Below are 15,000 nucleotides of genomic sequence, written 5' to 3'. Positions count from 1 at the left end.
CTCCTCTCTGGTCAATCTCTCATCACTTCTTCAAGTACCACTTGAAAAGGAAAGTGAGAGTAGAGAGGCAAGTTTTGTCTAGCGAATGTTTTAAAAAAAGATGGGTGAATGTAGCAAGAATGGCACGTATGAATGACGAAGCCACCTTCAGCATGATCCTATGAACCCAGAAATTGAAAACAGAGTTGCTTATTTGCAAAAAAAAAAAAAAAGGAATATAACATGTGACTCCATTGACCGAGGTTACCGTGGTCTTTTCCGTAGGCTTTTCTTTCCATGGGTAAAACTCACCTGTCCTCCCCTTTACACTTCATTGACATTCTGTGATAACGATCCCTATTGATCATTTTTTTTTTTCTTTTTTTTCTTCCTCTCCCGTTTTTTTTTTAACCCCCCTTATTTTTGTCCTCTCTCTCTCCTTTTACGATCCCTTTGATCGAAACTCCCCCTTCCTATTTTTTCTTTTTTTTTTTTTTTTTAACCTTCAAAAGAAAAGCTCTACCTTGTAATTTGTTCTATCTGTGTGCAGCCTGGTGGCTAATAAAGAAACATTCTATCTATCAAACTATCTATCTATCTATCTATTCTGTCTATCTATCTATTATCTATCTATCTAGCTATCTATCTATCTATCCATCTATCTTCTATCTATCTATATCTACATCTATCTATCTATCTATCTATCTATCTATCTATCTATCTATCTATCTATCTATCTATATCTATATCTATCAAACTATCTATCTATCTATCTATCTATCTATCTATCTATCTATATCTATATCTATCTATCTATATCTATATCTATCTATCTATCTATCTATCTATCTATCTATCTATCTATCTATCTATCTATCTATGTATCTATCTATCTATCTATATCTATATCTATCGATCTATCTATCGATCTATTTATCTATCTATCTATCTATCTAACTATTTATCTATCTATCTATCTATCTATCTATATCTATATCTATATCTATCGATCAATCTATCTATCTATCTATCTATCTATCTATCTATCTATCTATCTATCTATCTATCTATCTATCTATCTATCTATCTATCTAGCTATATCTATATCTGTCTATCTATATATATATATAGATAGATAGATAGATAGATAGATATATAAGAAGTAAAGTCAATCACCACATCAAAGTGGCTGTTCTGTGTTACTGCTAGTTTAACCCGAGGCAGATCTCCCACCAGCTGGTCATCGGAGCAATGCTGTACCCTTCATATACAATATATATTGCTAGCAAGCAGGAGTGTTAAGTTACTATTCTGACCTCTTCTTGAGATTTTCCAACTAGCTATTTTGTTATATGTGTCTCTGTGTGTGTGTGTGTGTGTATAGCTTAGGACAATCATTAAATTGTTATAATAGAACTCAGTTTCAAATGTCAGAATTTAAGAGCTGCGATGTATTCTCATTGGCTGTTATGACAATACACACACTTCGCATCATAGCTCTTAGTTCCGGCATTTGAAACTCTGATTACCATTAAAACAATTTACTGATTGTCCTAAACTATACATATATAAATATCCTCTTATTACCTAATATCAAGGTCTCATTCTTTTGTTGTCATTTTTATTATTATTATTATTATTATTATTATTATTATTATTATTATTATTATTATTATTATTATTATTAATAATAATGGTTCCGGGTTCAGTCCCACTGCATGGCATCTTGGGCAAGTGTCTTCTACTATAGCCTCGGGCCAACCAAAGCTTTGTGAGTGGATTTGGTAGACGGAAACTGAAAGAAGCCTGCGTATATATGTATATATATATATATATATATATATATGTGTGTGTGTGTGTGTGTGTGTTTGTGTGTCTGTGTTTGTCCCCCCAACATCGTTTGACAACCGATGCTGGTGTGTTTATGTCGCTGACACTTAGCGGTTTGGCAAAAGAGACCGATAGAATAAGTACTGGGCTTACAAAGAATAAGTCCCGGGGTCGATTTGCTCGACTAAAGGCAGTGCTCCAGCATGGCCGCAGTCAAATGACTGAAACAAGTAAAAGAGTATATTATTATTGCCATTTGTGGGACTGAACCCGGAACCATGTGGTTGGTAAGCAAGCTACTTACCACACAGCCACTCCTGCGCCTATTCTAAAATTTGAAACTAAAATTCATTTTATTTACCTTCAAAAGTTTGAATCCAAAACACAATAATCCTTCGACTATCATGGGTGTTACATTCCAAAAACTCCCACAGAAAAAATTAAAATATAAAAAAATATAAATACCGATCGGCCACAGACACCCAGATATACTGAGGTGTCTGCAATATAAATTTACATCACGCTGAGCGAAATGCTTAGTGGTATTTCGTCTATCTTTACATTCTGAGTTCAAATTCCACTAAGGTTGACTTTGCATTTTATTCTTTTGGGGTTGATGAATTAAGTACCAGTTGCATACTGGGATCAATCTAATTGACTGGCCCCCTTCCCGAAAATTTTGGGCATTGTGCCTAGAGTAGAAAAGAGCACAGATTTAGATAGGCGCAGGAGTGGCTGTGTGGTAAATAGCTTGCTTACCAAACAAGTGGTTCCGGGTTCAGTCCCACTGCGTGGCATCTTGGGCAAGTGTCTTCTACTATAGCCTCGGGCCGACCAAAGCCTTGTGAGTGGATTTGGTAGACGGAAACTGAAAGAAGCCTGTCGTATATATGTATATATATATATATATATATATATATATATGTGTGTGTGTGTGTGTATGTGTGCCTGTGTTTGTCACCCCCAACATCGGTTGACAACTGATGGTGGTGTGTTTACATTCTTGTAACTTAGCAGTTCGGCAAACAAGACTGATAGAATAAGTACTGGGCTTATAAAGAATAAGTCCTGGAGTCGATTTGCTCGACTAAAGGTGGTGCTCCAGCATGGCTGCAGTCCAATGACTGAAACCAGTAAAAGAGTAAAAGAGGGTATTAGCCGAAAAAATTTGGAATATACTGAGTGTATGACAGATGAACCGCGACGTACTGAGTGTGTGATAGGTGAAGTGTGACATGGCAAAGGATTACTGTACAGACTGACATTTACCATTTTTTCTGTGTGTGTGTGTGATTCTTATATGAGGGTCAATTCTTCAGTTTGCCAAACCCATCCTTCTGGTGGCATTACCTATTTCTATTTCTTTATTACCCACAAGGGGCTAAACACAGAGGGGACAAACAAGGACAGACAAACGGATTAAGTCGATTATATCGACCCCAGTGCGTAACTGGTACTTAATTTATCGACCCCGAAAGGATGAAAGGCAAAGTTGACCTCGGCGGAATTTGGACTCAGAACGTAGCGGCAGACGAAATACCGCTAACCGTTTCGTCCAGCATGCTAACGTTTCTGCCAGCTTGCCGCCTTCTGGTGGCATTACCATCGTTCAATGTCAAGAATGAATATTATTAAAACCTACCTAAAGACAACAAACCAGCTGAACCCTCAGTGCAAGGGACAAAATACTTCATTGCATATCTTCTGGCTCTTTATGTTCAGAGTTCAAATTCTGTTGTTCAGAGTTCAAATTCTGTCAATGTTGAACTTTGACTTTTGTTCAATCAGGGTCAATAAAAAATTAAAAAATCAATATAATCGACCTGCCCCTTTTCTCCCTAAAATTGCTGGCCTTATACCAACATTGGAAAGAATTATTAAGACTAAATTATAAGTATATAATGACCATCACCTCTTAATTTTTATTCTACTCTCCATCCAGAGCTCAACTGCATTACTCAAAAGTTCTATACATGACAATGATGATAATGTTCGTGAAGAAGCTTACCAAATCTTCCAGAAACATCCTCTGAAAGATAATCTTACCAAAGAACATTTCAACATCATTCTAAGGTTTAAAAGAATTTTGCTTTCATTTTTTTATTCTTTTGCTTTTATTCTTTATTCTTCTGCTTTTATTCTTTATTCTTTTGCTTCTAGTCTTTATTCTTCTGTTTTTATTCTTTGGCTTTTATTCTTTATTCTTCTGCTTTTATTCTTTATTCTTTTGCTTCTAGTCTTTATTCTTCTGTTTTTATTCTTTGGCTTTTATTCTTTATTCTTCTGCTTTTATTCTTTATTCTTTTGCTTCTAGTCTTTATTCTTCTGTTTTTATTCTTTGGTTTTTATTCTTTATTCTTTTGCCTCATTCCTTCCTTTTTTGTTTTTGCTCTTTATTCTTCTGTCTTTATTCTTTATTCTTTTCCTTCTTTTCTTCCTCTTTTGCTTTTGCTCTTTATTCTTCTCCTTTTATTCTTTGGCTTTTATTCTTTATTCTTTTGTCTCTATCCTTCATTCTTTTCCTTTTATACTTTATTCTTTGGCTTTTATTCGTTATTCGTTTGCCTCTGTCTTTTATTCTTTTGATTTTATTCTTTATTCTCTTGCCTCTGTCCTTCATTCTTTTGCTCTTATTCTTTATTCTTTGGCTTTTATTCTTTATTCTTTTGTCTCTATCCTTCACACTTTTGCTTTTATTCTTTATTTGGTTGCCTCTATCCCTTATTCTTTATTCTTTAGTTGTTTTGACTCTTTATTCTCTTGTATTTTTCCAGTAAAAGTTATACATATCCCACCGTAATGAGGATGCGACGAGGTGTGGTTAACGACTTTCTCAAAAAGATGTCATTCAGATTGTATTTACCAGGCAAGGATTGGCGAAAGGGAATCGGATCATCAAAGATTGGTGCCAGTTTTGGCATCACTATCAAAAATGGAATGGTATTACAGCTGAGTACGTTGAATTCTTGTGTTGCTAAGTCGACAGGAAGTGAAATCAAATGCAGTGCAAAGAATTCTGGGAGATTCTCTGTGTGTGTGGTGATGACAGTGTTATTGTTGTTGTTGTTTAACCATTTCGATGCCAACCTCCCTGAGACTACCATTGGCTTACCTGATGACTAAGCTGGCTGAAACTCCGAAGTTACTGCAAACATGTTTCCATTGCAGTAATTCCTCGCTATATGGCGCTTCACCTTTCGCGGTTTATTATTTAAACTTGCATCGATTCCTCTGTGGTGTTGTTTCACATTTATAATAAAATAAATACAAACAAATTATAAAAATAATGAAAAAAAGAATACACAACATGGGTGCAGGAATGGATGTGTGGTAAGTAGCTTGCTTACCAACCACATGGTTCCGGGTTCAGTCACACTGCATGGCACCTTGGAAAAGTGTCTTCTGCTATAGCCCCGGGCTGACCAATGACTTGTGAGTGGATTTGGTAGACGGAAACTGAAAGAAGCCTGTCATATATATGTATATATATGTACGTGTGTGTTTGTGTGTCTGTGTTTGTCCCCCTAGCATTGCTTGACAACCGATGCTGGTGTGTTTACGACCCCCGTAACTTAGCAGTTCCGCAAAAGAGACTGATAGAATAAGTACTGGGCTTACAAAGAATAAGTCCCGGGGTTGATTTGCTCGACTAAAGGCGGTGCTCCAGCATGGCCGCAGTCAAATGACTGAAACAAGTAAAAGAGTAAAAGAGTAAAGAGTATAGCTTTGGGCCGACCAAAGTCTTGTGAGGGGATTTGGTTGACGGGAGCCCTTTGTAAGCCTAGTACTTAATCGGTCTGTTTTGCCAAACCACTAAGTTACGGGGGGGACATAAATGCACTAACATCGGTGTCAAGTGATGGTGGGGGCAGGACAAGCACAGACGCATGCATATGACGGGCTTCTTTCAGTTGCCATCTACCAAATCCACTCACAAGGTTTTGCTCTGAGGCTATAGTAGAAGACACTTGCCCAATGTGCCACTCAGTGGGACAGAACCCAGAACCATGTGGTTGGAAAGCAAGCTTCTTATTTCTTTACTGCCCACAAGGGGCTAAACACATAGGGGACAAACAAGGACAGACAAACGGATTAAGTCGATTACATCGACCCCAGTGCGTAACTGGTACTTAATTTATCGACCCCGAAAGGATGAAAGGCAAAGTAGACCTCGGCGGGATTTGAACTCAGAACGTAGCCTGACGCTATAGTACAAGACACTCAGTGTCATGCAATGGGACTGAACCCAGAACCATGTGGTTGAGAACTAAGCTTCTTACCACACGACTATGCCTGGCTTGTGCCTACACACACACACACACACACACACACACACACACCACACACACACACACACACACATTTATATACTTGTGTGTGTGTTATTATGTTTGTATTTGTCTCTCATTCCATTACTTTGTAACTGGTGTTAGGTTGCTTATGTCCAGTGTATCAGTTTGGCATTCGTGATGGAGGGAATAAATGCCAAACATTTTCTTTCTAAAATTGTAATAAATGCAATTAATTTGTTTGGGGCTTGAACTCCCTTGAGGCCCTTAAGACTGAAACAAGTACGAGATTAGGGTTAAGGAATTTACATCAACCCAGTTCATGAAGCTGTAGTGTCATTGCTGTTCAGGAATGTGTCTAACGACTCATTTGTAATTAATACAAGTGGAGAGGTGCTTAATTATTTTCTCTGGTGTTAGATTGACAATAATTGCTTATAAGGAGGGACTAAAGCAATACTAGGAGTTGGAGGGAAGGCTGTTGGGAAATTTCCTCTCTCTCTTTCTTTCTCTTTACCGCTATTGTTCTTTCTCTTTTTCTCTCTCTCTCTCTCTTTCGCTTTCCCTGTCTCATTCTCTCTCTCTCTTTCTCTTTCTTTTTCCCTTTCTTTCTCTTTATCTCTGTTGTTCTTTCTCTTTCTCTCTCTCTTGCTTTCCCTCACTCTCTCTTTCTTTCTCTTTCCCTCTCTTTCTCTCTTTCCCCCTCTCTCTCCCTTTCTCTCTCTCCTTCTCTCTCCCTTTCTCTCTCTTTACCTCTCTCTTTCTCTCTCTTTCTTTCTCTCTTTCTCTCTCTCCCCCTCCCTTTCTCCTTTTCTCTCTATCCTTTTCTCTTTCCCCTGTCTCCCCTTCTCACTTTATCCCTATCTTTCTTTCCCACTCCCCCTCTTTCTCCCTCATTAAAGAGATGGCATTAAACATCATACAGGATTTAGAAGCACATGGCTTAATGGTTAGGCTGTTGAACTCATTGTATGATTGGGGTTTCAATTCCTGAACTGGGCAGTGCATTGTGTTCTTGAGCAAGACACTTCACCTCGCATTACTCCAGTCCGCTCAGCTGGCAGAAATGAATAATCCTGCAACAGACTGGGACCCCATCCAGGGAGGAATATATATGTCAGAGAAAAGTGGGAACCTGATCCTTTGCTCCTTATGGAGCAATGTGGACAGTCCATATTGACTGATTTTCTACATTCTGTTCAAATCTTACTTAATGTTGATGAAATAAAGTACCAGTCATGCACTGGGGGAGGGTATTGACTCATTCCTTCCTTCAAAAAAATATGCTGGCTGTGTGACTGAATCTGAAGCCATTGTGTTTTACCTTGCACGCTTAAATGAAAGCAAGGTATTTTAGTTGCTCATCTTCGTCTGTGTGTTTGCAAAATGACTAGAAAATGGCTGAACAGATTTTTATCAAATTTGGCAGAAATGCTCATTGGGTGATTGGCTTGAACTCATTAAATTTTAGTTTGGTAAATTAAAATGGTTTTAATCATCATCATCATTTAATGTTTTTTGTCCTTGCAGGCATGAATAATAATTGAAGTCAATCATATATATGTAATTAATCCATTTTCAGGGACACAGAGTGGCTTTTTCAAAATTGATGTTCATGACGAAGCATTTGCTGAGGCCCATGTTGGTCTTCTTCATATCAACATTGACATATTTCGTGCCAAACTCTGTTTCAGGGGTCACATCAAATATGAACTGAATATTTTGAAGGTCAGACTTGCAGTTTTGCTTGCTTTCTGTGTTTTTTTTAGCAAATTATTAAAAAAAAAATTATCTGTTGTAATGATTGTTTTGTGATGGTAGTGGTAGTAACAATGTGGTTCTTGGTGTTGATGGTAGTAATGGTGGAGGTGGTGGTGGTGGTTTTTGATGGCAGTGACATTTGTGGTGGTGGTTGTGGTAGTGGTGGTGGTGATGGTGATGGTGATGATGGTGGTAGTTTTTGATGGTGGTGACGATTGCGATGGTGCTGGTGATTGTGGTGGTAGTGGTGGTGGTGGTGCTGGTGGTTGTGGTGCTGATGCTGGTGGCGATGGCGATGGTGATGGTGGTTGTGATGGTAGTGGGGGTGATGGTAGTGGGCAGTTGTGGTGATGGTGGTAGTGGGGAAGTGATGATGGTAGTAATGGTAACGGTGGTGGTGGTGATGATGATGGTGGTGGTGGTGGTGGTGGTGGTGAGGATAGTGGTGGTGGCTGTGGCGATGGGTTGCTAGTTGAGGAGGGTTGCTAGAAACCCAGCAGGATGAAAAGCAGGACCTGTCAAAAGGATGGATGAACCCAGAAAAGGTTCAACGACTATCTAGCAACACCACAATCCCTCAGAAATTCTGGGTTAGTGTCCTGCATGCTGGAAGACTACTGGAAGTGAAGCACCCTTCAGCTTTTGTTAAAGCATGCCTCTAAGTATTCTCCGCTTCCCCACTCACTAGACAGAACACTAGTCAGTCACAGGATTACACATGTTTACCAGCTGAGGGGACTAGAGTAATGGGATTTGAAGTGTTTACCTCAAAAACGCAATGCATTGCCTGATCCAGGGATTGAAACCACAATCTTACAGTCTTAAAGAATAGTCTTGAAAAGGGTATATTATAGTGAGGTATAACTCAGTATTCAGAACCATTCCAGCATGAAACCTTCATCAATCTAAGAATTTTGTCCAATATGTTTATGATTCCATCCATTCCTCACTGCCTTATAATGTAACGTTGAGTGAAGGTACATGGCTTGGTGGTTAGGGTATTTGGCTCTCAGTCATAATGTCATGAGTTCAATTCCTGGTGGTGCATTGTGTACTCGAGTGGGACATTTCATTTCACATTGCTTCAGTCGACTCTGCTGGCAAGTAAATTGTTCCTTTTATTCAAAAGGGCCAGCTTTGTTGCATACTGTGTCATGTTGAGATTCTCCCAGAGAACCAGAGAACTACGTTAAGGGAACACATGTCTGTGGAGTACTCAGCCACTTGTGCATTAATTTCACTAACTGTCTGTTTCGTTGATCGGGTCAACCGGAACCCTCATCATTGTGACAGACAGTGTGCCAATGTAACCTTATGAATTTTTTGTTTTATGCCAGCAGCTGAAGAGATATAGAAATTGGTAAATAATTCTTCGAATCATTTCTATCGTTTCAGGAATATGGTATTAACGATGTGGAAGATGTGCTCAAGATTTTTGATAAAATATTAGATAAGTTGGTAAGACCAGTGCAAAGAGGGATTGAAAGCTTTAAAAATGTCATCAATCTGTTCAAGGAAAGAGGAGCTTCCGGGATTATCGGAGAACTTGTAGATACAGTGCGGAAATTGCCAACCATCATGAAGGACATTCTGCCCAAAGTCACAGCGTTTCTGCACAAGATTCTCCATATAAATGGGTTGAGATGGGTTGAAGACATCAAACATGTGGTTCTGAGAGTTCGATCTTTAATACAGGATGTCGTACACGATGTGCTGACATTCTATCATGTAAGTAAACCTTTTCTCTTTTGATTTTCTTTTACTTGGTTCAGTCACTGGAGTACGCCCATGCTTGAGCATCGCCTTGAAGGGTTTTAGTCAGACAGCGCCGCGTAAAAAGCCTCTGTGCCAGCACCACGAAAAAGGTGCACTCTTGCCAGTACCCGTGTGCAAAGCACCTGTGCTGGGGCCATGTAAAAAGCACCCGGTATACTCTGTGAAGTGGTTGGCATTAGGAAGGGCATCTGAGTGTAGAAAACATGCTGAAACAGATGACCGGAGTCTGGTGCAGCCCCCTCGGCTTGCCAGCTCTTGGTCAAACTGTCTGACCCATGCCAGCACGGAAAACAGACGTTATGGGATGATGATGATGATGATGATGATGATGGCGATGATGATGATGATGATGAGGAGGAGGCCAATGATGATGAAGATGATGGCAATGATGATGATGATGATGATGATGATGATGATGATGATGATGGCGGTGATGATGAGGATGATGAGGAGGAGGAGGATGATAATGATGAGGATGATGATGATGATGATGATGATGAGGATGATGGCAATGATGACGATGATGATGATGAGGATGATGATGATGATGATGATGGTGATGATGAAGGTAATGATGATGGTGAAATTGACTCCAGTACTTATGTTTCTGTTTTTTTTTGTTTATTTTCTTTCAAAGTCTGGTACTTATATTATATTTTATCAGTCTCTTTCTCTGAACCACTAAATTACAGGAACATAAACAAACCAATGCAGGTTATCAAGCAGCAGGAAGGGGTGACAATCCCAGAGACACTAAGTCACACACACACTCATATCATTGTCGTTGTCGTCATCATCATCATCATCATCATCATCATCATCATCATCTTCATTATCATCATCATTGCTACCACCACCACCACCACCATCATCATTGTGGTCATCATTAACTCTGATTACTCTCACAAGCACCCCTATTTTATTTTATTTTATTTTATCTTATTTCTTATTGTCCACAGAGCATTGTGGATTCAGTGACCGTGACTCTGCCACACATAGGGAAACAGCTGTGGGATTCAATCAACAAAGTCATTGAAGCGATCAAGCATGTCTTCAAGAGCCCTGTACAGACTTTCTCATCCATCACCAAGCAGATACAGAGGTAGAGAGCCTTTTTCTTATTTTGATTTCTATCTTTCATCTTTTATTTGTTCCAGTCATAAGACTGTGCCCATGCTGGGGCACTGAACAAAATTCTATTCCTATAGAAGTGTACAAAAATGGTGGAAGGCAACTTGTTAGAAAGCTGGGCAAATCTCAAAAAGGTAACTTTTCTCTTTCTTCTATTTTTATATTTGTTTCAGTCATCTGACTGTGGCCATGCTGGAGCACCACCTTAAGTCGAACAAATCTCAAAAACTTTTCTCTTTCTTCTGTTCTTATATTTGTTTCAGTCATCTGACTGTGGCCATGCTGGAGCACCATCTTAAGTCGAACAAATCGACCCCAGGACTTATTCTTTGTAAGCCTAGTACTTATTCTAACGGTCTCTTTTGATCTGGGAAGCTATATCTGTCCCCCCAACAGCTCAAAGATGCATCTATAACACACTTATACAAAAACAAAGGGAAGAGGAGTGTTTGTAATAACCACAGGGGAATACGTTTGTTGTGCATGGCTGCAAACTCTTGTGAGGGTGATTCTTTACTTCATCAATAAGCACGTAACAAACAATGTATATCCTGAATCCCTAAATGGATTTTGGGGCCGGAAGAGACGACCCAGTTAACATAATTTTTGCCCGTGGCCGTTCGCCAGTCTCATCTGGCACCTGTGTCGGTGGCACATAAAAGACACCATCCGAGCGTGGCCGTCTGCCAGCCTCGTCTGGCACCTGTGTCGGTGGCACATAAAAAACACCATTCGAGCGTAGCCGTTCGCCAGCCTCGTCTGGCACCTGTGTCGGTGGCACATAAAAGACACCATCCGAGCGTGGCCGTCTGCCAGCCTCGTCTGGCACCTGTGTCGGTGGCACATAAAAAACACCATTCGAGCGTGGCCGTTCGCCAGCCTTGTCTGGCACCTGTGTCGGTGGCACATAAAATCACCCACTACACTCTCGGAGTGATTGGCGTTAGGAAGGGCATCCAGCTGTAGAAACACTGCCAGATCAGACTGGAGCCTGGTGCAGCCTTCGGGCTCCCCAGACCCCAGTTGAACCGTCCAACCCATGCTAGCATGGAAAGCGGACGTTAAATGATGATGATGATGATGATGATTGGAAACTCAAAAAAGCATACATGAGCAAAATACTGGCTTGTACTTGGTGTTTGTCAACTTGACCAAGGCCTCTTCAAACTCCACCCGTCTAACACCCGTGGACATATTTACAAAGTAAGAAAACAGCACAGCTCCCATGACTTCAGGAAACATCTTTTCACGCTGAGAGTTGCTGAAGCATGGAACAAACTGCCGGCATCGGTTGTTAGTTGTCGGAGCACAGCATCCTTCAAAACTTCCATGCTTCCTGAGATTCGCCAACACTACACCTGATTTTCTCCCCTCCATACACACACAAGCATCTATCTGACTCATACACTGTTCGCTTTCCAGACATTTCTACATTACTGCATGTACTTTATATGCACTTTCTGACAAGTTGTGGTGCACTTGACAAGTTGTGGTGCACTGTATACAATAATCTCATTATTATATCATTATTATACAGAGAATTATGAGGTGCTTTGGAAAATTTTGTCAAAAGATGGTCTTGATAAAACGATAAGAGTAGCAGCATCCCTGCATAAAGAAATGATGGCAACAGTGATATCTAGTTGTCAATGTACAGAGGGATTTTCCGTTGCCACTGGAACCAAACAGGGTTGTGTTTTAGCTCGTGTACTTTTTGCCATATTTTTTTCAATGATGCTCCAGCATGGTTTTAGGGATTCCCATGGTGTAAAATTTAAGTTTCAAAAAGAAGGAAGTCTACTAAACCTAAAATGGCAAACTTCAGATCAAAAGGGAAAAAAAGACCAAGAAAGAGATTCCGTGTGATTTTCTCGTTGCTAATGATTGCACTTGGATTTTATCACACACTTGAGGGAATTGAGGACATAGTTGACTGGCCTGCTACAGCAGCTCATGCATTTAGGTTGACTATCAGCATCAAGGAGACTGAAGTTTTATTCCAACTAAAACCCGGGGCAGGACACACTCAAGATTCAAATGTGATGATAGACAACAAGCCACTCAAAAGGCTTTTAAAAATCTTGGAAGTACAATTAACTTTAAGAGCCCCTCTTCATGAGGATAGCAATGTTTGAGTATCTAAAACCAAAAGTGCCCTTGGAAAACTTTCCCATTGTGTGTGGGATGAACATGGTGTCTATACAAATCTTGTATTTTGAGCACTTTTTTGTATGAGGCAGAAACATGAACCCCCTACTACTGACATGTCAAGAAACTTGAAACTTTTCACACGTGCTGTCTGCACAATATCTGCAACTTAAAATAGCAGTATAATATATCAAATGTGAAAGTTCTAGAAAAGTTCTCTTGTATCTAAAGTATGCTGCTGAGAATTCAGTGCAAATGGAATAGGGCATGTTGTTCAAAGGTAAGATGATTGCATTCCAGAAATTCTTTTGTATGGACAACAAACAGAGATGCTATGGAGAAAGAAAATCCATCAAGTGGTAGTGGGGACAAACACAGGCAGAAAGACACACTAATATACATCCAGTTCCTCTCCCATCAATTTCCATCATTAAACTATCCTTAATGAAGGAGCCTCTATCTAGTTACTTGATCTGGAAGGAATAGCAGCCAATTTTACCTCAAATCAAACCCTACCATTTTAGATAAGGACACATCAGATACTGTGACCTGGAGTTTCCTTGATATACATAAAAGACGTGTGTGTCATGCTGGAGTGCCTTTGATCATAGGACTGCTCAATCAAATCTAACCTAGGGTTAAAGAACAATAATAACTTATCACCTCACCTGTGGAGGCACATGGCCTAGTGGTTAGAGCAGTGAACTCGTGGTTGAGGGATCGCGGGTTCGAATCTCAGACCAGACGATGTGTGTGTTTATGAGTGAAACACCTAAGCTCCACGCGTCTCTGGCAGAAGGTAATGGTGAACTTCTGCTGACTCTTTTGCTACAACTTTCTCTCACTCTTTCCTCCTGCATCTTGCAGCTCACCTGCGATGGACCGGTGTCCCATCCAGGTGAGGAACCTATACACCAAGGAAACCGGGACACCGGCCCTTATGAGCCAGGCATGGCTCGAGAAGGAACAAACAAACAACCTCACCTGGGAATTGTTAATTCTTCAATGAAACTGAAATATTTTCTTATAATTCCAGAATCAAAACAGCCCTAATAGAAGGAATCAAAGCCAAAAACCGAATTGTTGCAGCTGCATTTTTCGCAAAAGGTAAGACTTTGAGTTGTTCATTTTGAGTTGTTCACTTTGAGTTGTTCACTTTGGGTTGTTCACTTTGAGTTGTTCACTTTGAGCTGTTCACTTTGAGCTGTTCACTTTGAGTTGTTCACTTTGAATTGTTCACTTTGAGGTGTTCACTTTGAATTGTTCACTTTGAGTTGTTGACTTTGAGTTGTTCACTTTGAATTGTTCACTTCGAGTTGTTCACTTTGAGTTGTTCACTTTGTGCTGTTCACTTTGTGCTGTTCACTTTGAGCTGTTCACTAGTGGCAACAGAAGCTGGATAAAATTTATATTTTTCTCATTATTTTTTTTCTCCAGGTACAACACCATATTGGATGGTAATGAAAAAAGATATTGCTGGAATCATTAAGGAAGTGATAACTGTAATTAAGTCAATAACATCACATTTCAAAAATGCTAATTCAACTGCTGTGGCCCTTTTCATACCTGAAGATCTCAAAAAGGTAACTTTTCTCTTTCTTCTGTTCTTATAGTTGTTTCAGTAATCTGACTGTGGCCATGCTGGAGCACCACCTTAAGTCAAAAAAATCGACCCCAGGACTTATTCTTTGTAAGCCTAGTACTTATTCTATCGGCCTATTTTGCCAAACTGCTAAGTTACAGAGATGTAAACACACCAACACTGGTTGTCAAGCAATGGTGTAGGGACAAACACAGACACACAAACATACACTTACACACACACATACTCACACACACACACACATACATACGACAGGCTTCTTTCAGTTTCCATCTACCAAATCCACTCACAAGGCTTTGGTTGGCTCGAAAGATACTTGTCGAAGGTGCCATGCTGTGGAACTGAACCTGGAAGCATGTGGTTGGGAAGCAAGCTACTTACCACACAGCCACTCCTGCACCTGTATTTTGTTTTGTTTTTTTTTTCTTTTAATGTGTAGCGTAGCTAGGTGATATCCTCACTGTTTGAGAGATGTATTAGAAA

The 15,000-nt window shown here is 39.8% G+C and overlaps 1 protein-coding gene across 1 annotated transcript in view; it reads left to right on the top strand.

The window, feature by feature from the left end:
• Positions 1-15,000, top strand: part of LOC115224694 — a 96,405-nt gene that overhangs the window by 5,862 nt on the left and 75,543 nt on the right. Inside the window, exons 2-8 of the mRNA XM_029795551.2 lie at positions 3,752-3,882; positions 4,584-4,762; positions 7,681-7,826; positions 9,255-9,587; positions 10,595-10,737; positions 13,951-14,021; positions 14,352-14,497. Coding sequence (XP_029651411.1) covers positions 3,752-3,882; positions 4,584-4,762; positions 7,681-7,826; positions 9,255-9,587; positions 10,595-10,737; positions 13,951-14,021; positions 14,352-14,497 — 1,149 coding nt within the window. The remainder of the gene's footprint in view (positions 1-3,751; positions 3,883-4,583; positions 4,763-7,680; positions 7,827-9,254; positions 9,588-10,594; positions 10,738-13,950; positions 14,022-14,351; positions 14,498-15,000) is intronic.

The sequence above is a fragment of the Octopus sinensis genome, linkage group LG26, assembly GCF_006345805.1.
Source record: "Octopus sinensis linkage group LG26, ASM634580v1, whole genome shotgun sequence".
In the NCBI taxonomy this organism is placed as follows: Eukaryota; Metazoa; Mollusca; class Cephalopoda; order Octopoda; family Octopodidae; genus Octopus; species Octopus sinensis.
The sequence above is the reverse complement of the archived record's forward strand: the minus strand, read 5'-3'. Positions and strand labels throughout refer to the sequence as shown.